Below are 24,868 nucleotides of genomic sequence, written 5' to 3' on the forward strand. Positions count from 1 at the left end.
TGATTTTCCTGTGATAAATTGCTTAAACTTCTGCTATAGGACTTAGTACTTTATTATCCCTTGTCAGTTTCAGGGATTTCCTGGAGTGTTGTCCATGCTGGAGTGGGCTTTGGCTTGTCTTGGAATCTCTGTCTGGGTGAATAGGTTGTGTGTGTGTGTGTGTGTGTGTTTCTTCCTAGGAAGAGTCTTGTCACGAAAGAGCTTGGGGTGTTTAGCATGATAGGCAGGTGCTCTACCATTCAGCTACATCATTGTTCCATGAAATGGATAACTTTAAAGTACATTGAGAAAATAATTATAACTAGAGCTACTCACTGGCTATAAAATGATAAATTATCAGAAAGGAACCCCATGATAAAACTATTATCAACAGAATTTTTAATTGCTTGCTTATTTCTTAGGTATTACATTGATGGCTTTTTATTAATTTACAGGATTTGTACCAAGGTTTAAAAATGCGTTAGGGGAGTTGGTGAGATGGCTCAGTAACTGAAGTGCTTGGGGACTTGAGTTCAGGCACAGTTGCTGCCTGAAATCCCAGGATCTGGGAGGAAACAAGGAGTCTGGGGCAAACTAGCAAGCTAGACTATTCAAGTTGTGCAGCTCTAGGTTCAGTCTGGAGACCCTGCCTCAATAAATAAAGAAGAGAGTGAATGAGAGAGGCACTGACATCAACTGTACTGTGGGCTTTCACGTGCACTGGTGCTCCCTCAGAGCTAAGGCTGACACAGGAAATACCACATACGTTTTTTTCTATATAAACTTACTTTTGGCCTATTTTGCATTTGAGAATTCAGCTTTTAGTTTTCATAGCATTTGTTTCATATACCTGAGAAAAATATCCCAGTTAATATGAAAGAAGTGGATCTGTGTCCTGTATCATTACAATGAATGTTACAAACGGAATGTTAATTTTCTTAGTTTTTGCTAAGAGGTTGATTTACTATATATAAATTAAAAATCATCCATAGATTATTTTGACATTATTAAATCTTTTTTTGCCTTACAATTAAAAATATATATTTTTTACTTTCTTTTTTTTCTTTAAAGATTTATTTGTTTATTATATGTGATTACTTTATTATATGTGATTACACTGTAGCTGTTTTCAGACACTCCAGAAGAGGGAGTCAGATCTCATTATGGATGGTTGTGAGCCATCATGTGGTTCCTGGGACTTTTGGAAGAACAGTCAGTGTTCTTAACCACTTAGCCATTTCTCCAACCCCTATTTTTTACTTTCACAAGCTACATTCAACTGTTTTGGGGATCAAGGGCAAGGGGATGTGAGTAACCAAAGTCTCATGTAGCTTAGGATGGCCTTGAACTTGTTATGCACTCAAAGAGAATCTTGAATTCTGATCTCTTGTTGCCTCCTCAAGTTTGGAGCTATAAACAGGCATCACCGTACTATGCTGAGTATTTGAACCCAGGGCCTCATGGATGTTGGGTCCATTCACAGCTACCTGTTCTCTCCTTCCCTCTCCAAGAGAGGATCTTGCTGTGTAGCTCTGGGTAACCTAGATTTATCTTCCTATGGAGCCCAGGTTGGCCTTGATGGGCATCTTCCTGGCTCAACCTCTCGAATGCTAGGATTCAAGGAAAGGGCCAACATTTTTATTTAAAGTTTGTGTGTGTGTGTGTGTGTGTGTGTGTGTGTGTGTGTGTGTGTGTTCAGGTGCCTAGGGAGTCCAGAAGAGAGAATTGGATCCCTTAAAGCTAGAGTTATAGGCTTCCCAATATGAGTGCTGAGAATTGAACTTACGATCCTCCACAAGAGCAACAATTGCTCTTCCCACAAAGCCGCCTTTCCAGCCCCTAAACTACAGTGTTAATACATTTAGCCATTTCAGCAAGAGGCGTTATTGCTCTGGGGTTTTATTAAGTAAGTAGTATCATGTGAGTGATCAGTGCATGGAGTATGCTTGTTATTATATTTTCATCTCTTTTGTAAGTATCCCAGGCAGTCCACAATTTGTTTCTGGTCCTCCTGTGTCAGTCTCTTTATACCAGCAACACATTTGTGCTTTTTTCTTCCTTAATATGACTCAAAATTGTCCTAACTTTCAAGACATCTTAATTCTCCTTAACTACAAGTTTAAAACATTGCAACTTACTGTCTTTGATAAGCAGCTAGTATTGATGGGCCATTGCAGTTGAATTGTTAGTTGTGAATTATGTTTAATCCAATAGCATCTACTTAGGAAAAGAATTTTCTTAGATTTTTCACATTTAGTTACAACTATTTTGCCTAACTGTGAGAATGCATTTAATTCAGTTCTTTTGGGTTACTAACTTGTATTTTCATACTTTTACAGGATAGAAGAGAAGAATCAGTGGTTTGGAAATTTAGCCAAGTGATCTGGCGGGATGGGCTTATACCTGACACATTTTATAGAGGTAAGTCATGATTGCTTTATTCAGGCTTTAGTTCTTACATTTAACTACTGTCTCCACGATTATGCAGATAATACTTTATTTCCTGAATAGTGCCTTTGTATTGCTTATGCATAACATCACCTTCAAAGAATAGCATAGTAGTGCTGTATGTTTTGCACAGATACACTGAAGAGAATTAATGTTACGGAGTTGTGGGTTGAAGGCCATTGTCTTTTCATTTAACTAGATCTGGTTTTGTTGTTGTTTTTGTTTGTTTGTTTGTTTGTTTGTTTTTGTTTTTGTTTCTGATCTCCTAGTTCTTTTGTGTTAGGAGGACAGTTAATCCTTTTCTTTCTTGGCAGACTTTCTTGGTGTTTGTATTAATAAACTCGTGCCTTTATCAGACAACATGAAGGAAAAAAATAATTAACAGTTATAGGATATTTATATATCTACAATAACACATACTCATCTATCTATCATCTTCCTGTCTGTCCATCTGTCTGTCTATCTTTTTTTTTTTTTTTTTTTGAGACAAGGTTTCTCTTTGTAACACTGGCTATCCTAGAACTTGCTCTGTAGACCAGGCTGGCCTCCATACTACATCCTCCATACATCTCCAACCCCCACCCCACCTCCTTTGTTTCTCTTCAGAAAAAGGTAGGCTTTCCAGGTTTATGAACCAAACATGGCATATCAAGTTGTAAGACTAGGTACCTCTCCTTGTTTTAAGGCTGGATGATGCAACCCAGTTTGAGGAAAAGGGTCTCCAAAGCAATCAAAAGAATCGGAGACAGCCTCTGCTCCCACTGTTAGGAGTCCCACAAGGAGACCAAGCCGCATAACCATAATATATACATATATGTATATATTATGGTTATGTCATATATATGTTAGATCCTCTGCATATATATATATATATATATATATGCAGAGGACCTAGGTCAGACCATGTAGGCTTCCTGACTGTTGGTTCAGTCTGTGAGCACCTGTGAGCCTAGGTTAGGAGATTCTGGGGGTTTCTTTGGTGTCCTTGACCCCTTTTATTTCTACAATCTCCTCCCACTCCCTTCCGCAGGATCCCCTGAGTTACCTAATGTTTGGCTGTGGTTCTCTGTATCTGTTTCCATTAGTTGCTGGATGAAGCTTCCCTGATGACGATTATGCTAGGCACATTAGGGATCAGTTCCTTGACCTTTTTTTTTTTTTTTTTTTTTTTTTAAATAATTGCTGGTCCTGTTTGGTTCTATCCTGGGTCTCTGGGTTATCCAGCCTCTGGTTCTTGTCTCTCTAGGTAGTATCTGGTGGTTTCACTCAAGGTGGACCAAGTATTGGTTAGCCACTCCATAATTTCTATTCCACCTTTACCTTGGGATATCTCAATAGACAGTGCAGATTGTAGGTCAGAGGTTTGTGGTTGTGTTGTACATGTATTCTTTTGTCAGTTTTAAAAATTATAAAGTTGGATTATAAATTTTTAAATTTGTTTTGAGAATTCTTTTAGAATGTGAAGATTGAAATAGTGCTAGTTTTGACGACCATATTTTAGGGTTTTCTTTATTGGTCATGTCTTTTGGCAAATGTGGTACATGCTACTTATAACCTCCTTTACTTAGGTTTCATTGTAAGCAGTAGAGAATGTCACGGTGTTGAAAACAAACAGGAAAATGGTCCTCTCTCCCATTCTTTGTTAATATTATATATTCTCCCAGACATCTCTGAATACACAAGGACCTAATTACTTTTTTCTGAGACAAGGACTCTGCATACTTTGTCTTGGTTTCATACTCCTTTGTAGTCTGAGCTGGCCTTGAACTTTTGTGATAGTCCTCTGCAAGCTGGCTGCAAGCATGTGCCACCACAAATTTTATATAGATTGTATTTTAGAATAGTGTCTTTTTATTGTCGAATTATTTGTCAAATTGTCAAAAATATTATCAAAATGTTAAAATGTTGACCTTTTAAAATCGCATTATGATTGGCAGTTTGGATGAGTGTGCACCTCTCCAGCGTATACCCAGCATCAACATCAGCATCAGAAGTTACTAGAGTGAGGGTGTGCCTGGTTATCTCCTTGACAGCATGACAATTGGTTCATGTCAGGTTTTTTGTTCTTTTTTTTGGGGGGGGGGGACTGGGGGGTGGGTCCTTTTATAATTTTTTTTTTGTATATTTACATATTAGGGATAGGATCCTTGTTATTATGTTAGGAAAATTACTTGTACTTAATTACTTTTGCTTAACATTTGCTTTTTTCTGATTTTGGTTTTATTTCAGTTCTACAGAAGTTAATTTTTTCTAAATTGTTAGATACTTCTTATTGTTTTGTTTTGTTTTTGTTTTTGTTTTTTTCGAGACAGGGTTTCCTGGCTGTCCTGGAACTCACTCTGTAGACCAGGCTGGCCTCAAACTCAAAAATACCCCCTGCCTTTACCTCCCAGGTGCTGGAATTAAAAGCATGCACCACCACACCCAGCACTTCTTACCCTTCTTGACTGTGGTAAATGTAGAATGGAGATTTCTGCATGCTCTTGAAAAGACTATCACCCTTGAGTGTGTGACTATATTTTACCCTTTATATCATAATTTCTGTGAATGACCATGTTCCTAACTTGTCCCAGTTTGACATTCTTTTTCTCTCTTGGTGATATAAAATAGTTAGTATTGTACTAGCAGTTATAGATGTAGTAAACTGTGGTATGAACAAGTCAATGATAGTAACTAGGTCATAGATATGTAGCAGATGGTGAGGTGTACACCCGTACTCCCAGCGCGTGCGAGGTGGAGGCAGGAACAGGTGTTCAAGGCTTGCCTTGGACACATCACAAATTTGAGTCAGGCTGGGCTACTTGAGACCATGTCTCAAAAAAGGGAGAAAATTTAGTAAATGATAAGTTTGTTTTAAAAAATGTAGAAAAGAAATTAATAACCTGCAAGACCTCATTGGCTGATCTGTCTGCATTTGTGGCTGTTGCCACAACTACTGCTGTGGCTGAAGCTAAAGGAGTAAGGACAGGAAAGGGATTTTTTTCTCTTTGATCTCTCCAAAGCACCCAACTCAGCCAGCTTTAATTGAGAGACATGGAAAATAAGGCTCATTTCTTAAAAACCAGCAAAGGAAACAAGCAACCTGGTAAACAAGCTGGGGTAGCTGGCCTATCATCTGGAAAATGTAGTGCTAGATGTCTGCATTTGTTGATGATATACAAATACTGGGTTTTAGTTTTGTTTTTTTGAGATAAGATCTTACTGTAAAGCCCTGGCTGGGTTTTAACTTCATAGAGCTCTGCTTGACTCTGCCTCCCAAGTACTGGGATTAAAGACGAGTGCTACCATGTCCAGCTCATAAATTCTGAGTTTTAAGCAATTAAAGTTATAAAAAGTAATAGAACATTTATCTAATTTGAATTTATTATGGTTGGAGAACATATTTTGTAGGAGTTGAATCCTTTTAATTTTAATTTAATTTTAATAATCCTTTAATTTTAATTTTTCTCTCTTACTGCTTAGTTAGTATTTTATGCCTTAGTTTGCTAGTCTGCTGGCTATTGTTAAAACTTAGTTTGGTCTCTGCCAGAGAATGTAAATTTAGAAGCAGTATCTTCTTTTTATTGTCCTTTCTTTCTTCCCCCTCCTTTTTGTGAGTCTATCCATCTTGTAACTGTCTTGTAACCTCTGTTGACACTGGTTGGAAATTGGCCATTATTTTGATGTTTGCATTAGTTACTTTCCAGTTACTGTGATAAAACACCATGACCACAGCAGCTTGTAGAAGAAAGCATTTAGTTGGGCTTATGGTTTTAGAGGGTGAGAATCCATGATGGAGGCAGGAATAGCTGACAGCTCACATCTCCAACGGAAAGGAGGAGAAATCATCTTGGGAGTGGCCTGGTCTTGAAACCTCAAAGCCTGCCTTGAGTGCCACATCTCCTCCACCAAGGCCACAAACCTCCTAATCCTTCACCAAAGTTCCACCAGCTGGGGACCAGGGCTTCACACCTGAGCCTGTGGGCCGGTCTCCTTCAGACCAGCACACTGCTGTCCTGCGCACACTGCTGTCCTGCCCACAGTGTTGTCCTGCGCACACTGCCCTTTCCCTTCCTTATGCCCAGACGCTCTTCTCTCCGTGCTTGTTTCCAGCAGTTTTATTTGGACTCGGAAGTAGCACTTTTCATATCGATTGAAATGGAAATTGAGGACGTGGTGGCTCACGCCTTTAATCCCAGCACTTGGGAGGCAGAGGCAGGCTGATTTCTGAGTTCGAGGCCAGCCTGGTCTACAAAGTGAGTTCCAGGTCAGCCAGGGCTACACAGAGAAACCCTGTCTCGAAAAACCAAAAAAAAAAAAAAAAAAAAGGAAATTGAGTTTCCTGGATTTGTAAGCTTATTTTTAAAAAACAGTCAAATATGAGGAATATTTGGCTTCTGTTTTATTAAAGTTTACTTCTTTTTCTCTTTCTTTCTTATTAAGAAATATTGGTAAGCAGGATGTTGGTTCATATATCTCTGGACCTCTTTATTTTTTTCTCTCTGTATTTAATTGGATAATTTTCTTGTTTCCTTATATTTTAAATAAAGATTAACTTATTATATTTATTTATTCTTGCATGTGCATATATAGAAGACAGACGACAGTTTGCAGAAGTTGGCTTTCTTTTCCATACACTCAAGTCACCAGGCTTGGTAGCAAGAGCTCCTACCCACTGAGCAATTTGGTCAATCCTAATTGGGTAATTTCTATTGATTAACCATTCATTAAGGCTACTGATTGTGTTTTGCAGTTGTAAATTTGGTTTTGAATACTTGGTATACGTTTTTGTATTTGAATAATCACATTCATCTATTTCCAAATTTTTATTAGTATTTTGAAATAATTTCTTTGCTTTCTTGAGAATTTTACTTGCTAGATGATTGTTTTCACAGTTAAAGGTAACATAAGTTGAGTTCATAACATAATAAATGTTTTGAAATCTTTGTTTAAACCAACCCATGAAAACACTTAGAATCACCTTAGATTGCCTAATTTTGATGAATATATATGTCTGTCTCCACCTCCACCCCCACACCCCCTTTTCCATATTGCTTATTTGAGTCTGTGTAGCCCATGTTGTCTGGTACTGGATGTGTAGACCAGACTGGCTTTGAACTTGAAGAGATCTACCTGGTTCTGCCTTCTCAGTGCCCGGGTTAAAGGTGTCAGCCCCCATAGTAGCTTGCGTTATCATTTTGAGTGCCATACTGAGGACTGAACTTAGGCCTCATGCAGATTATGCAAGTTCTCTACTATGGACCCAGTAGTGTGAGGTACATTTTCTCGTATATCTTAAGTATCTTGTGATTGTTGAAATGGCTATTTTGTGTATAATGCTATACACATACAATATTGCAAGTCCAGATCATCATTCCTTCTCATTTCTCCTGTACTGGTTTTATTTTTCATATTGTTTATGTGCGATAACAGTCTTGTTGAAAAAGAGAGCACATTTTATTTTGTACATGTTTTGTTAACAAAAACCTAAACATAAAGATTCAGGAAGCTTTAGGAGTAGAATGCTGAGCATGGATAGGTTTGACTTTGAACTTTCAGATGCCCGTAGAAGCTTTAGAAGTTTATCCCTTGTAACAGGGCCTCATGGTAGCCCTGACAGGGCTGGGCTAGACCAGGCTGTCCTCAGACTCACAGAGATCACTGCCTCTGCACCCCCAGTGCTGGGGGGTTAGCACTGTTTGTGCTTTAAGTGGGCACTATTATCCTTGTTGTTTTGTGCCATTGTAAACATGTCAGATCTGTTTTTGTGAATCCGATGCAAACTGCACATGGACCTCACAGGGTAGAAAGTTTTATAACATCATTCATTTGTTTGATACTTCGCTAATAAGAACTTGCTGTCAGAACATTTTCTTATGTATAGCCTGTGCTCTTCAGTATAGGTTATATTGCACATTTTCTGTGTGGTTATTTCTAAGATAACTCAGATGTTCAATTTTTTTTTTTTTTTTAAAGATTTATTTACTATTATATGTAAGTACACTGTAGCTGTCTTCAGGTGCACCAGAAGAGGGCATCAGATCTCATTACGGATGGTGGTGAGCCACCATGTGGTTGCTGGGATTTGAACTCAGGACCTTCAGAAGAGCAGTCAGTGATCTTAATCACTGAGCCATCTCCCAAGCCCTGATGTTCAGTTTTTATATCTAGATGCTTGTATGATTTTAGGATGACACTCTTTCTGTTATGAATATACACACTGCTAGTATCTGTTATTTTTGAGCTCTGTTTTTGTTTGCTTCTCTTTCACTTTACAGACTTCCTTTTTAAAATTTTTATTTTTTGGAGACGGGTTTTATTGTGTAGATTGGCTGGTCTGGAGCGCACCATGTAGACCGGGCTTGCCTAGAACTGAAGGCATGTATTGCCACACCAGTCCACAGACCTAATAAAGTAGCTTTTTTTTGTTTGTTTGTTTGTTTTTTGGTTTTTTGGTTTTTTTGAGACAAGGTTTCTCTGTATAGCCCTGGCTGTCCTGGAACTCACTTTGTAGACCAGGCTGGCCTCAAACTCAGAAATCCGCCTGCCTCTGCCTCCCAAGTGCTGGGATTAAAGACATGCGCCACCACACCCGGCCTATAAAGTAGCTTTGACTAATGTCTTTGTGTGGCTGCTTACCCTCTAGTTCTGTAGTTCTCTGAAATTTGATGTAATATTTCATATCTCAGAGTTGTAGATTCCAGGACTCGGCAAATTATATTTACCTAAAATCTTAATCATCCATCTATCCATCCATCCATCCATCCGTCCGTCCATCCACAGAACATGTGGGGGAGGGAGACCATGTAGAGGTCAGAGCTCAACTTGCAGGAATCGATTCCCCACTGCCTCCATGTGGTTCCCAGGAATCAAACTCAAGTCATCAGGTTTAGCAGCATGTCTGTTGAGCCTCGTGCCTTACCTGGCACTGTTGGGTTTTCACAGTCAGTGCCCCCTCTCTCCTGCAGGCACAGCTCCCTAGATTGCATGCATCACTGTAGTACTCAGACAGCTTGCACACACTGTCTCACTGCATGTTCTTCCTCATGGAGTGGAATAGGTCTCACTTACCCTCTGTGTGTTCTCTTGTAGGCATTGGATGGCACAAGTGACTGAGAGGATCCCGAGAGTTTCTGGAGCCTGTGAAAGGTAGAAACTCAACCATGATTTCTTTCTCAACTCAACAGCATTCCCTTCCTTGAAGTCTTCATTTTTACTTCAGCCTCAGGTAACTTTATGTCTCATAATGTTGAAAGAGTACATTTAACTTATTTAATTTTAGGCTATATTTTATTTAATTGAGTCATGAATAAAAACAGCACACATTTGAGGTAGCCAATCTAGCTGTGAAGGTCACTGATGTATGTATAGTGCTGGAGTAGGAAAGTGTTTTCAGTAGCTTTAGCTATGCTGAAGGTAATTGTTTCATAGATAAACTTATTTTTTTTGGATGATAGATTTCATTATAAGGTTTATATCATAGTTTCAGTTTGGATTTTTATATGTGGAGGAAATGTGTATTTATTTATCTATTTATTTATTTGTTTGTTTGTTTACTTATTTAGTTTTTTCAAGACAGGGTTTCTCCCTGTAGTCCTGACTGTCCTGGAACTTACCCTGTAGACCAGGCTGGCCTCAAACTTAGAAATCTGCCTGCCTCTGCCTCCCGAGTACTAGGATTAAAGTTTTAGGTCACAATGCTTGGCTTCTTAAGAGATTTTTGAGATGAAACTGATGAATATATTGTGTAATAATAAGTAGTAGTTTTTCTCTTTAATTATCTCCTTAACAATGATTTACTTTTACCCCACCATTCCAACATTATATTTCCCAGAATGTCTAGAGAAATTTTTTATTCCAAGGAAAAATGTGAGACTTTTTTTAAAGTATAGAATAGAGTTTATTCAGGGCATGGGGAAGGGAGCTAAGAGGGTAGTAGAGGCAGAGAAAGGTAGAGAGAGAGAGAGAAAAGAGAAGAGCAGAGCAGAGCAGAGAAGAGAAGAAGAGAAGAAGAGGCCAGCCATGAGCCCGTGGGGGGGGGGGTGCAGAGAAAGAGCAAAAAAACCAGAAGAGGATCAAGAGACCAAGAGCTAGACTATTAATATAATTGTATCTTCCATATAGTTTAAGATATTTTAAAAATATTGGTTGGAAATGTAAGTGGTGGTTAATGTTGCCAGCTAGTTAGGATCTAAAATTATCTAGAAGCTAAGCCTACAGGTTTACCAATAATGGATTATGTAGGTTAAGGTTAAGGTTAGTCTTTGAGACTCTGTGTGAGGGATTAAATGGTGTAGGAAGACTCCTCATGATTGTAGATGAGACCATGCCGTGAGCAGGGAGTCCTGGACTGTATAAAGTGCAGCGGTGAGACTGAGTGCTAGTGTGCCTCCTTCATTGCTCACTGACCGTTGATGCAGTGAGCCTCCTGTATCCAAGTGCCTGCTGCCTCTACTTCCCTACTTTGAACTGTGAGTCAGAGTAAGCACTGTGTGTCTTTTTTTTTGTTTTTGTTATTTTTGTTTTTGTTTTGTTTTGCTTTTCGAGGCACTGTGTGTCTTAAGAGTTGCTTTTGTCTGAGTATTTTATCACAACAAAAGGAAAAGAGTATAAGATAACATAATGCTCTAAATGTGAACATTTTATATGTTTACCTATAGTAAAGTAAGCAAGCAGTCTCATATATTACCATGTAGAATTGTGTACTGTGATAATCATAGAAATATATTTTTATCTACCTGCAAGCTTATTATAAGCTATCTCATGGGTACATGGAACTTCCATAATTGTGATGCTCCAGGCACCTTTGCTTTGGGGAGTGGGGTAGGATCAGGTTATTGAGGATGATTGAGCTTAGAGAGCAGTGCTCATTCAAAGTATATTATACTCTGTCACTGAATTGTACTCTGAGCCCATGCTGTTCTGAATATTTTAAAATATTTTTTTAAAGTTTTTTTTTTTTTTAATTGTGTATGAGCATTTTGTCTGCTTGTATGTATATGCACTATGCTTATAGCACTCGTAGAGACTAGGAGAGGGCAGTGGCTTTTGTAAAAAGGAGCTACAAGTGGTGGTCAGCCTCTATATGGGTGCTGGGAATCCAGCATAGGTTTTCTGTAATAGCAGTAAGTGCTCTTAACCCATGAAGGATCTTTCCCATCTCTATTATTAATATTTAAATTCCAGCTTGTTGGGTATGTTTGCTACAGTGCCTGTCAGTGGAGAGAAGAAAACAGAAGAATACTTTGCATTTTTGTGGGCAATTTATCATTTTATTTTATGTATATGGTTGTTTTGCCTGCATGTATATCTGTCCAGGTCCTCTGCAAGAGCAGCAAGTGTTTTTAACCACTGAGCCCTCTCTCCATCCCAACACATTACTTATTAGATAGAAGATAGTAGAAGCAGTAGATGTTGGGTGTGGGTATTGGGTAATCAGATGTCTCTCACAATAGAGTTTGTGTTAGATTTAATTTTATAAACAGTTATAATGATTAAACAGACAAAACTTGGTCAGTGATCTAGCACATTAAACAAAGTATCAGGCATTAAACATTTATTCGTTGTATCTAGGGAAGTTTAAGAAGTATTTCTTATATCTGTGCTACATAAAATGATGAAATTCAGTTTTCTAATGGAATGAATAATTTGAATTTGTGCTAGTACCAAATGTAAGGTACAGTATAACTGGGACCACTGTGTGCAGCCCCAACTCCATCCTTCTTATCTGATAAAGATAAATTATACCTGTTCCTTAAGTAGTTTGAGTTGGCAAAAATGCAGTGTTTTAGATTCTCAGTGCCACTATTTTCTGGTTATGTCATTTTAGAAGATATATTGATAAATAGTTGGAATATATTTATGTGCTTAGATACTAGGTTTTTGAATGGTTTTCCTGTTAAGTCAGAATGTCTGTTAACTTTTCTTAAATATTTATAGATTATTTTTCTATGGTTAAAAATGGTCACTTTTATCTAAGTTGTTATGTTTAGAAAATGGAGAACTTTATCATAATTAATAATTTTATTACTATCTGTTAAATGATGTTTATCACTTCAGTGTCTTCTGTTTCTGCTGGCACTGAACATGACTCTCACTAGGCTGTTTTGAAATACTAATAAAAATAGTTTTCAAGAAAGACTTCCTAATATGCAAAATGATGTTTATACAAAGGTGTATCTGAGAGCTGGGCATCGTATCATGCCTATAATTCCAATGCTTAGAAGGATGAAGCAGGAGGATTGCTGTGAGTTCAGGCCCAAACTGGTTCTTGTCTCAAAAAAAAAATATTAAAAAACAAAAAACAAAGACATATTTGAGATGTGTTCAAATACAGACTATTCCTAGAGAAGAAATACTTTGTTTTTCAATGTGGTAGACAATTTTGAGAAATTCAAAGGTCTGTTTTGAAGAGTGTGAGAGTATAGCAAACTTCTTAGGAATGAAGTGGAAACTAGGTAAAGGGCCATTCTGATATTGATAGGGTTTCTTCATTTTACCAACTGTGGTATTGTGAGGCTTCTTTTGTGTGTTTTTTTGGAGAGAAAGCATCTTGCTGTATTGACCTGGCTAGCACTAAGCTTGCAGTGGTCTTCTTGCCTTGATCCCATGTGCTCTGATTAGAGGCATGCAGCACTACAACTAGCTGGCTGGGTGACATTTGGATTTTTCAAGCTAATATTTTTATGATGGGATTTCTCTCTGATTTGCATATAGAGTAGTACTTTGACTATCCAGATTAATGTAACTGAAAACCTCAAAATAAACAGAGATTTGGTGAAAATGTTTCGGTTCAGAAGTCATTTGTGAGGTCTAGGGATGTAGCTCAGTGTGGTGGGTGCTTACCTCACATTGTATGCCTCTGTGTTCTGTCCCTACTTAAGTGTCTTGGTGATGGGCTAGAGAAAGAATTGATTTTCAGAATAAGTATCTTTGAGTGTCTGTCTAAAGAGAAGTTTCTTTTTAGGTTGAGTGGGTTCTGGAGTATTGTTGACCCTTGGAGAGTAATTAATAATCCAAGTCGGGAATTATTCTTTTCGTAAAAAGTAAAATGATACTCAGATTTATAAGCTTGCCCATCATATTTTATTTTGACTCATAGTGTACATTTGAAGTTCCATACTATTCAGTGATAGAGAATAGGAAGAAGTGTTACCATCGATCTCAACAAATAAACAGAAAAGCAGAATCTTGAAATGAGTTTTTTCCTTCCTTCCTTCCTTCCTCTTTTTGTTAAATGCTTGAATGAAGGTTAATTAAAGGTAGTTTGTGGCTGGTGGAGACATTCTATTTATAGAAACTTAAAACTTCTTTCAAGAATTTTAGAGGATTTAGCAAAAGCTTTGAAATCTGTTTTCATGTTAAAACTCACAGCCATCTTTTCTTTGACATAGGTATATTTTTAGTATTGCTCTTTATCAACAATGTATTGTACTTTAAAAATTCCAGTTGGATGTAGAAAAATTCAGGAGAGATTGTCTTCATTATGGATTGATGAGAAAGGAGGAAATAAGGTAGTTTAAGAGGATAAATATGGGAAAAATGAATAGCTTTTTTCATGATAAATAAAATAAACTGAGGTATGATTAATAAATGGAAATGGGAAAATGAGAAATGTAGAAGGAGATCTTCTCACTCAAAGGAGGAAGGTAAATTCTGCATCAAGAAGTTCTCTTGTGAGCCTCAAGGTGAAAAGTACTCAGTAAGGCGAGGAGAGGAACTTAGGAAGTGAGTAGTAAGTAGTACTTAGTACTGAAGTGAGTAGTACTCAGTAAGGAGGTAAGGAGTAGTTAGACAGGAGGTGAGGGGTACTCAATAAAGAGGTAAGGAGTACTTTGGAAGTGAGAGGTACTCAGTGAAAAGGTAAGGGAGTGGTCAGCAAGAAGATGAAGGGTACTCAGGGTCTGAGTGATGGCTTTGTAAATCTTAGTGGTGGTGGTGATGGAGTTAGCCTCAGTAGGTAGTGAACAAAAAAATGAGCTCAATAACTTCTTGAGAGTTCTAGAGCCTTTTTGGGTCTAGAAGTAGCTTGATGTAGTAAAAACTGCATTGGATTAGAGAAGTTTCATTTTAAATTCCAGTTTTTTTTTCCTAACTGTGTGACCCTATGTGAGGTTGTTTGTTAAGGGAGGATTACTAAGCATAGGGACCCCAATGGAAGAGTTAGGGGAAGGACTGAAGGAGCTGAAGGGGTTAAGCAACCCCACAAGAAGAACATCAACCAGCCAGATCCTCCAATGTCCTCAGGACTAAACCACCAACCAAAGAGTACACATGGAGGGACCCATGGCTTCAGCTGCATATGTAGCAGAGGATGGCCTTATCTGGCATCAATGGGAAGGGGAGCCCCTTTGGTCCTGTAGAGGCTCAATGGCCCAACGTGGGGAATGCTCGGGTGCTAATGCGGGAGGGGGTGGATGGGTGGGAAAGAAGCAGGGGAAAATGGGGGAGGGGATAGGGGGCTTAACTGGGAAAGGGGATAACATTTGAAATGTAAATAAATAAAATATTCCCCCCCCCCCAAAAAAAATTAAGCAAGGTAACCTGTATAACAGTGTCCAGCTTTTCGCCGGGCATGGTGGCGCACGCCTTTAATCCCAGCACTTGGGAGGCAGAGGCAGGCGGATTTCTGAGTTCGAGGCCAGCCTGGTATACAGAGTGAGTTCCAGGACAGCCAGAGCTATACAGAGAAACCCTGTCTCGAAAAAACCAAAAACCAAAAAAAAGAAAAAAAAAAGAAAAAAACAAAAACAAAAACAAAAAAACCGTGTCCAGTTTTTTACCTAGTAAATAATCACATATATTAGTTGTCAATAGAATAGTTCTTCCTCTTTATTAATACCGTAATTATTTACAATACAGACACAAAACTACTCGTGACTGCAGATTATTTACACATTAATTGCATAAAATTCCTTTTAAAATTAATGTTTCTAATTTAATGAAAAAAAAGTATTTTAGTGTCTCGTATAGTTGATTAAAAATGAGTAGTGATGCTCAGCTTGTGTGTGTGACACTGCTGTAACTGCTGAGGCAGCCCCCGGGCCCTCTGAGTCCCAGAAGTGTGTCATGTGCTTGTATTAAAAACTTAGATCTTGCGGCTGGAGAGATAGCTCAGTGGTTAAGAGCACTGACTGCTCTTCCAGAGGGCCTGAGTTCAATTCCCAGCCCCCACATGGGGGCTCACAACCATGTGGGATCCCATACCCTCTTCTGGGGTGTCTGAAGATAGCAACAGTGTACTCACATATATAAAATAAATAAGTACATCTTTTTTTTTTAAAGATTTATTTATTTATTATATGTAAGTACACTGTAGCTGTCTTCAGACACCCCAGAAGAGAGCATCAGATCTCATATAGATGGTTGTGAGCCACCATGTGGTTGCTGAAATTTGAACTCAGGACCTTTGGAAGAGCAGTCAGTGCTCTTAACCACTTAGCCATCTCTCTAGCCCAATAAATACACCTTTAACAACAACAACAACATCAACAACAACAACAACAACTTATAAAAACTTAAATCTTAGCCAGGCACATGTTCCAGTCCCAGCACTGGAGGCAGAGGCAGACAGGTCTCTTGAGTTCAAGGCCAGCCTGTTCTACAGAGTGAGTTCAAGGACAGCAAGGGCTACACAGAGAAAACAAATCAAACCAAACAAAAAATCCTTACATTTTAATTCTTTATAAAAGCTCCAGCTTAAAGGTTTTTTTTTTTTAAACTGTATGTTTACTTGTAAATCTATAGAATTTCTAAGTACTTGTCTGGAGTTCTTCCGGACATTAAGTTAGAAGACAACAGTAAGCTTATCTCTTCCTGAAAGCTACAGGAGATGAGTTCTACACAGATGAGCTGAACAGTTGTCACTAGGAAATGGTGGTCGCTATGACAGAGAGTAGCGCACACCACACAGTCGGAGACAGAGAGCAAGTGGGCTAGCTGTACAAGCCTATGCGGGAAGAGAACAGGACAAGCTGAGGAAACGGGGTCTCAGAGCCTCACTTGCCACTCACTGTACTTCCAAGCCCTAAGTGCAGCAGGGTTCTGCTGCACTCTCCAGCACTGGCGCAGAACTCCAAACCAAACACTCGTGCATGGTCTGAAAGAGAAGGTTCATGACTAGCCTTTTTCTATGGAATCTTTGTTAGTCCATTTTCTAAATTTTTCACAGTTGTTTCTTTACAGGAAAAAAAAATTCCCATGGTAACAGTTTAAAAGTGCATGGGAAGACTCTCACTATCTGTGAGGTTCCTTAACTTCCATTGTTTTCTCCCATAGAACCACTGTAGACAGCTAATTTCATCCCCTTTAATGGTATAGACATTCTGTTGTGCGATGAGTATTTTCCCATTAAAAGGCTGCAGCAAGCATCGCCCAGTGTAGATGTTAGATAGGTTTCTGTGAATAGAAACACAGGCTTGCATATCTCCCTTCTCCCTAGCAGTCAGCCGGCCACTTAAATCAGATACCTGACAAAAGGACTGAAAAGGTAGAAAAATAATATGGTCTTGGGCAGAAGGAGCCAGGAGTGAATGGAAAAGTGTGAGTAGAGAAGGACAGGGTATGCTCCACAGCCCCCAGCCCCACAGCCTGCTTCCTTCAGCTCCATCCCACTACTGTGAAGTTCTAGAACCTCCCTAAATACTACCCCCACTGAACTGCCAATTTTTAATAAATAATCCTCGTGGGGTTGGGAAAGCAATTCATAATCAACCCAAATCTAGGCCAAGAACACACACTTTTCCTTTTGATAGATAGTTTCAAGGCTTATTTGAAAGTCTAAGCAGTGATCATCAATGGAAAAGTATTTTCTGATACTGCAGGAAAGCTGTGTCCACAGTTGGTAGTTATCCAATTGGAGTCTTAAGTTTCTGGTTCAGTTCAGAAGTGTAGGAGTAAGTAACCACGGTGAGAAAGGGACTTCACCTTAGCTAGGGTTTGGAGAGCCAGCCTTGCCTGTGTTCTACTTGGACTGTTTCTCCTTATTTTTAAGACGTCCTCTGTTTGAAACACGTTATTTCCTGTTCTAAGAACCTGACTGAAGTCCTTGGTGCTTCCCCTACCCCAAATAGTCTTGTCTAGAGTGCATTTTTTGATTCTTACTGTTTAACTTGATGTTATATTTTATTTGCTTGCCCCCCCCCCCCCAGTTGATAGAAGTGCAAGAATGTGATTTTTTCAATTGTTGATCAAAATTGTGGCAGTTCAGATCCTCTACAACAGAAGAACTTAGTCTTATCTGGAATAGCGGGTTTAGCTGGATGCTGTGCTATTGATAAAGCACAGTACTACAAACTGAGTCTTCCCTAAGCCACTTCCTTGAGCTGGTCTTTTATTTTAAATTTCTTTCATATCTTTCATAGTCTCTAAAACAGACAGGTTTTTGTTTTTCCCAAACACGGTTTCACTTTGTAGCCCTGGCTGTCCTGGAACTCAATCTGTAGACCAGGCAGGCCTTGAACTCAGAGATTGCCTCTGGAGTGCTGGGATTAAAAGTGTGTACCACCACCCAGATTTTTTTTTTTTTAAAGTAATGGTATATGTGACAGCAGTTGATGCAGTATATGTAAGTTGGGACTTTTTCACATCTTTTGAGAAAACAGTACATCATCTAGAGACAGCATAGTTTGCCAGAATTTCTATAGAATTGGCTAGGATAATCATCTTACAGTTCTTTAAACAAGATTTACTTAGAGAAAACTTGTTTTCTAAGAAATGTGTAAAACAGAATGTGAAGATAGCAGCTATTTGGTAAGATGTTCAAAATGATGGACCTTTAAGAGTTTGTTTGCTCTTTGAAGATTTTGAAAAGTAAAATCAAATGCTGCTCATTGGTCATATGTTTTCCAGACTGATAACATCTGGTGGGTACCAGGAAGGCAAGAAAAGCAAGTCTGAATTAGTCTTTGTTTACTCTGTTGTTCATAAAGGTCTATGAAGTGTTCATTTAAGAAAAGGTCATTCCCTTGATGATATCCTTCATAAATTAAAGGATATTTTGATTTTAGTCGGGATTGGAATCTAATGTACATTTTGGTCTTCCATTATGAAGCTGAAGGTGATATTCACCACTGTCTTTAGGAAGGGCACCAAGGCACAGCGCTCTCCTACTTGTGAGCTTCCACTGGGGGACTGAGGGTTACATTTGTTGTATGTGATTGCAGTTCTTTGGGCACACACTGTGCCTGTTTGATGTGCTGCTGGGTTTGCTGAACCAAGGGCTTCTTGTGTCTGGTAGCCAAGCGCTGTTCTGACCGAGCAGCTGCACCACAGCCCTTCTTAGGATCTATGAGGGTCTTTGTTTGCATCTGGGGTTTACCTGGGAGTATTCTCTGTCGGTTATGTTTTACTGAGCTCATCCTTCTACATTTTATGACACTATAGTATGTTCAGATTTGAAAGTTCTTGAACTAAAGCTATAAATACTTCCTTTAATCTGTTTTGTGTAAAGTTCACTTTCAGTAATATATATTGGGATTATGCCTTAATTTCAAAATGAAAACTTGTTTTACTTTCCTAGCCTCTGGAAGTCAATCTTGGTAATTATATGAATTAGATGAATAAAAATTTTCTCTTTGAATGTATAGCTTTTATAATTTGAAATAAAAAACTACCAAACAGGACATATAAACTAATTTTTTTATGCTTTGTTGCCAAACTTGGTCTTTCTAGGCAGTTATACTTAAGCATGAACATTGACGACAAACTGGAAGGATTGTTTCTTAAATGTGGCGGAATAGACGAAATGCAGTCTTCCAGGGCAATGGTTGTAATGGGTGGAGTGTCTGGCCAGCCCGCCGTGTCTGGAGAACTGCAGGAGTCAGTACTTCAAGATCGAAGTTTGCCTCACCAGGAGATCCTTGCTGCAGACGAAGTGTTACAAGAGAGTGAAATGCGACAACAGGATATGATATCCCATGATGAACTCATGGTCCACGAGGAGACAGTGAAAAATGACGAAGAGCAGATGGACACCCACGAGCGGCTTCCCCAAGGACTGCAGTATGCACTTAATGTCCCTGTAAGTACTAAACTAGAAATGGTAGACAGTCCCAGGAGTCACCAAAATTACAATGGTTAAAGGCTAAGCAGTTTTTGTTGTTATTGTTTTGTTTGTTTATGTTTTAATTGAGTGACTAAGCTGTGGACAGCTATCATATTCGAAAGGCAGAATTAGGTTTTTACATGGTATTATTTTTAAACTCTATTTTCCAACATTTATTTGATCATGGTTATGTGTGTACTGGATGTTACGCGCTTGCTTTTGAAAGATACCATGTTTAGCATTTCTTTTTGATTTTTGGAGGTGGTTACCCTGTGTAGGTCTTGCTGTCTTAGAACTTGATCTATTTGTGGCAGGCTGTCAGTATATAGCCCTAGTTGGCCTAGGATTTGCTATGTGGACCAGGCTATCCCTTGTTGCGGGAAATATTGAAACAAACCAGCACGTTCCTGTGCTTGTGCCCTGCTGCTCTCTCAGCTCTGGGCTCTGGCCGGCCTGTTCTTAGCTTGTGGAGACTCTGGCCTGGAGCTCCCGAAACTACTCCACTCAGCTCACTACCAAGCAAACCCTGTGCTTCAGATCCCCCACGGCCTTTGTGGTGCACCTCAGGCAAAACAACACTTTGCCACCATACCTTTCTCTCTTGAACCCAGATGAGTTGCCCCTTGAAGGAAAATGCAACACAAATTTAGCTCAGGAATGAGGATAGCTCAGTCACTGGGTGCAGCAACTAAAATCCTAATCTTGTAAGCCTTATTAAATCTAAATCCTTCGGTGGCGAATCCTGACAGATTCACTATCGAAACTGGGAGACACTCTTGTCCTCATCTTGGCCTTTATACTATCCCTGTCCCAAAAGACCTAACTAACTCTCTTCCTCAGTCCAACCCAGAAGTCCCGCCTACTCGCCTAGTGATTGGTCCTTTTATTCATTAGGGGATTGGTTTACAAGAAGTCACCTGAATATATGACTCTCTCCTTGTCTGTAGCCCCTCCCAGGAGAGTGGAATTAGCATCAAATACAAACTGTACCAGGCCCATCCACAACAATCCTTAAACTTGCTGACATCCTCCTGCCTCTTCGGTGCTGGAATTACTCAGCTTCAGGAAACTCATTTTTAGGCATTTATGTCTTCTCTTCTTCCATCTTTATTTATTTTGCTTGTTTTGACAAAGAGTCTTGTACAGCCCGTGCTGCCCCGCGTCCTTACCATGTAGCCCAGGCTAGCGTCAAACTCTTTGGCAGTCTTCTTGCTTCAGCTTCCCACTGCCCCTGGTGCTGGTGTTTATAGGCTTGCTGGCACCACACCTAATTGTCTATTTTCACTCTGATGAATAAAACCGGAACCATATTTTGAGCCTTAGCTCTTCCACCACTGGTACTAGACCGAGAGGCTTTTTTCCTCCCTTTATCTATAATGCAGCACTTTTTCCTTGCTTGAGGAGCATCACATATCTGCCTAAATATGTACTTCAGCCATAACTCATTGCTGTTTTCTGCATAGGTAGTGCAACTTCATCACTGTCCTACCGCTTACAGGGACTCTAGTTGAGCCCTAAGATAGAGACTTGTGCTGACTTACCCAGTGTCTTGATATCTCTTGATAGATTGTGGGTTCTAAAAGGCAGCAGTGTTGTCTCTGTTCTGCTGTATACCACCATAGTGTGACTAATAGATAACCATTTACAGTTGTGCATATGTGTACCAATTTGTACCTAGCCCATTGCAGAAGCCTGTTTATAACGGATTACATGAACTGCTGTTTGGGTGTTGAACCTGCATTTCATGCCTTCAGTAAATCCCAGTATAATTGTTTTTATACATTGTTAGATTTGATTTGATAACACTTTATTTTTTACAACTTAGGAAAGGTATGTAATTTTCTTTCCCTATACTGTCATTGCTTAGTTTTGGTATTTCATATTTCTTGCCTTGAGTTAATTCCTGTTCTTGTCTTCTGGAAAAGATAGGAGAGAATTGATAAATTTCCCTCTTAAATGTTGGCTCGAATTCACCAGGACCTGGTGCTCTCTATTTTGGAAGACTTAGAAAATCTTGGACCAATTTTCTTATAGATGTGGGCCTATTCAGATCATCTATTTCTTGTATGAGTCAGCAAGGCTCTTTGTTATAAAAGAACGGTCAATTCTGTCAAAGTTTTCCAGTTACTGGACACAAATCTGTTTCCAGTTTTCCCTTCTTTCCTTCCTTTCTTCCTCCCTTCCTTCTTTTTCCTCCTCTTCCTCCTCCTTTTATTCCTATCCTTTAAATGCTTTCGAGTTTGATGTTAATAGTCTATTTGTCTCTGCCTAGCTATAGGTGTGTGTTTATGGTTTTGTTGCTATCTTTATCAGTCTTTTAAAAAATTAATTAATTAATTAATTTAATATGAATACACTGTAGCTGTCTTCAGACACCCCAGAAGAGGGCACCAGATCCCGTTGCAGATGGTTGCTGGGATTTGAACTCAGGACCTTCAGAAGAGCAGTCAGTCTTAACCGCTGAACCATCTCACTAGCCCCTATCTTTACCAGTCTTAAGCTTATAGTCGGGTAGTGTTAAATTGTATCCGCAGTGTTGTATATCAGGTCTCTAGAGCTTCCTTGTCCTAAATACCGACACTTTATGTTGACCACTTGCTCTGTAACTTCTCCAGAAGTGACTTCCTGATTTTATTGGCATCTTAAGGATACTTTTTTTCCCCTATTGATTCCTGTTTGTTTGTTTGTTTAATTTGGTTTTCCGAGACAGGGTTTCTCTGTGTAGTCCTGGCTGTCCCGGAACTTACTCTGTAGACCAGGCTGGCCTCCAACTCAGAACTCTGCCTGCCTCTGCCTCCTCAGTGCTGAGATCAAAGGCGTGCGCCACCACTGCTTGGCTGATTCCTATGCATACACACACATGTGGGAGCTATGTGCACGTGAGCGTGGAGCAGTACAGAGACCAGAGGAGGGCCCTCCAATCCACTGGAGCTAAAGGAGTGGCTGATGGTGAGTCATCTGGTGAGGGTGCTGGGAATTGAGCTCAGATCCTCTAGAAGAGCAGTAAGTGCCCTAAACCACTGAGCCATCTCTCGCCATCTCTCCTGACCATGACTTAACTGTTTTCAGTTCATTGATTTGGTTGTGTGTGTGTGTGTGTGTGTGTGTGTGTGTGTGTGTATGTGTGTGTGTTGCTCTCTTCTAGCCCTAGCTGGCCTTGAATTCTAGCTGAAGAAGGATGACCTGTGTTCAAATGGAGGTCAGGGGCAGCCTGCAGGAATTCATGTGACCTTTCATTCTGTGGGCCTGGGGATCAGGTCACCACACTCAGGTCATCCACCTGACATGGCAGCGGGCAGCAGAGCCGTCTCACTGGCACTGGTCTTCCTTATGTTGACTTTGAGTGTCATTAGATTGTTATTTCTGGCCTTTTCTCCTGACATGCACCTGTACTGTGAGCTTTCCTCTAAGCGCTGCTTCAGATGTGGTGCTAGTTGAGTGTTTAATTACATTCTCTTTCCTTATATCTTTGATTTCTTTGAACTATGCATCATTTGGAAGTACATAGTTTAATTTCCAAATATGTGATAGAAGAATATTTTCTAGCTTGTTTTTGCTGTTACTTGATTTCTAGTTTCAACTATTGTCCGAGTAAATACTATTTGATTACTGCACTAAGATGTCTTTTATGACCAGATTGAGGTCTGTCCTGAGACACTTGAGAAGTATATACATTCTACTGTTGGCTTTATCCAGTAGTCTAGAGTTCACGCTAACTTTATTAGACAGGCTATAGCCTGAACCTTCTTTGTTTTTTGTTTGTTTGTTTGTTTTTTTAGTTTCTGTAGTGATCTTTTCAAATGTGATATAACTTCTTACTCCTTTTATAAAATGACTTCACTGGTTCCTCGTTGCCACAGTTAAAATATACTTCCTAGTTTGGATGGAGGTAGCCACTGTGTCAGGTCTCTGAGGTAACTTCCTTCATAGCTGGTTACTAAACTCTCTCATACTTCATTTTAAGCATATCAGACTACCTTAGTTCACCAGATCCACAGTGACTTTCTCATTTCTTTTGCACATGGTGTGTTTATACCTGAAATATTCTTGTTGACATCTCAGCTTGTGAAAACTTTCTTGTTGATTTTTATTATGGCTAACTTAATTTGCATTTCTTTGCTTGTAAAGCTGTATTATTATCCTTTAAGGTTTATTTGTAGGTCTTGCTTTTAAATTTTTATGTTCTTAGTCCTTGGGCTATAGGAGGCAACCCAGATATTTAAGTGAAGATGCATTTTGTTTTTAATTGAAGAAAGTGTTAAGTGGAAAAGCTTGTATCTTCAGTTCACTTCAGACAGCTGCATACATTTAAGTAATACACAACCCATCAGGATATAGAACATTTTCAGTATCTAGAAAGTTGCTTTGTAATATTTCCCAGTCATTTGTCTCATAATTGTTAGGATTGTTTTTCATTATAATTTGTTGTATTCTCTCTTGGAAGTTTTATGTCATGAAATTAAATGTAGCTCTCATGTCTGTATACTTTCGTGAAGCACATTATTAGTTTATCTGTGTTGATTGGGTATTAATACTTCATTGTTTTCCTTATTGATTAATGTTGTATTATTTTAATATCTAAACATTTACTATCTTTTTTCCTTGTGTGCACTTTATTTGTATTATTAGAAATAAAGCTACTAGTAAATGTATTTTCTGCATGTTTGTATGCCATCTCTTGAGTTTTGTTTCTGTTTGACTTAGTTTATCTTTCAGTCAGAAACATTTTCTGACTTTATCCTCCATGGTTAGGTTTGAGATCAGATAGACTAATACCTCAGTTTTGTTCTTTGCAAGGCTCTTAGGACGGTTTATGGCCTTGTAGTTCATGTATAGTCAGTCTTAGTTTAGAGCCAGCTGGACTTTTATTTAGATCACATAGATTCTAGGTAATGATTTGCTTACAACCAACATTTAAACAGTGGTGGTTTTAATTCATCATATGGTATACCTCTAGTTTTTTAGGTTTTCTTTAATTTACTTCAGCCTTTTCTTACCTCGTTTTTGTTTAATTAGAGAGTTTGTTTGAGTGCTGTAGCAAATAGTACTAGTTTTTAGTGACTAGGATAACAAGCTTCAGTTGCTTTTCCTATTGCCTGTGTACTCTGTGACACTGTTTCCGTTACCTGTCAGTTTTCAGTTACACTGCATATCTTTGTTTGCCAACCAGCACTTGCCAGAGTTTCCCTTGTTTGTGAAGAACCTTCTTATCAAGACTGGATATGACATCTATGACATCTTGAAAGACATCTTTTTTTTTTTTTTTTTTAAAAGATTTATTTATTTATTATATGTAAGTACACTGTAGCTGTCTTCAGATACCCCAGAAGAGGGCATCAGATCTCATTATGGATGGTGTGAGCCACCATGTGGTTGCTGGGATTTGAACTCAGGACCTCTGGAAGAGCAATCAGTGCT

At 39.0% G+C, this 24,868-nt stretch overlaps 1 protein-coding gene across 5 annotated transcripts in view; it reads left to right on the forward strand.

Moving 5' to 3' along the window:
* Nucleotides 1-24,868, forward strand: part of Znf148 (zinc finger protein 148) — a 124,458-nt gene that overhangs the window by 36,330 nt on the left and 63,260 nt on the right. For 4 of the 5 annotated variants that reach the window (XM_021209973.2, XM_029544721.1, XM_021209975.2 and 1 more), the window contains exons 2-4: nt 2,319-2,400; nt 9,499-9,634; nt 19,078-19,426. In XM_021209973.2, coding sequence (XP_021065632.1) covers nt 19,094-19,426 — 333 coding nt within the window. In that variant the 5' untranslated portion in view covers nt 2,319-2,400; nt 9,499-9,634; nt 19,078-19,093. Of the gene's footprint in view, nt 1-2,318; nt 2,401-6,999; nt 7,109-9,498; nt 9,635-19,077; nt 19,427-24,868 lie in introns of all 5 variants that reach the window. The other variant, XM_029544720.1, reaches the window with a different exon arrangement.

The sequence above is a fragment of the Mus pahari genome, chromosome 12 (genome assembly GCF_900095145.1).
Source record: "Mus pahari chromosome 12, PAHARI_EIJ_v1.1, whole genome shotgun sequence".
NCBI classification, from domain to species: Eukaryota; Metazoa; Chordata; class Mammalia; order Rodentia; family Muridae; genus Mus; species Mus pahari.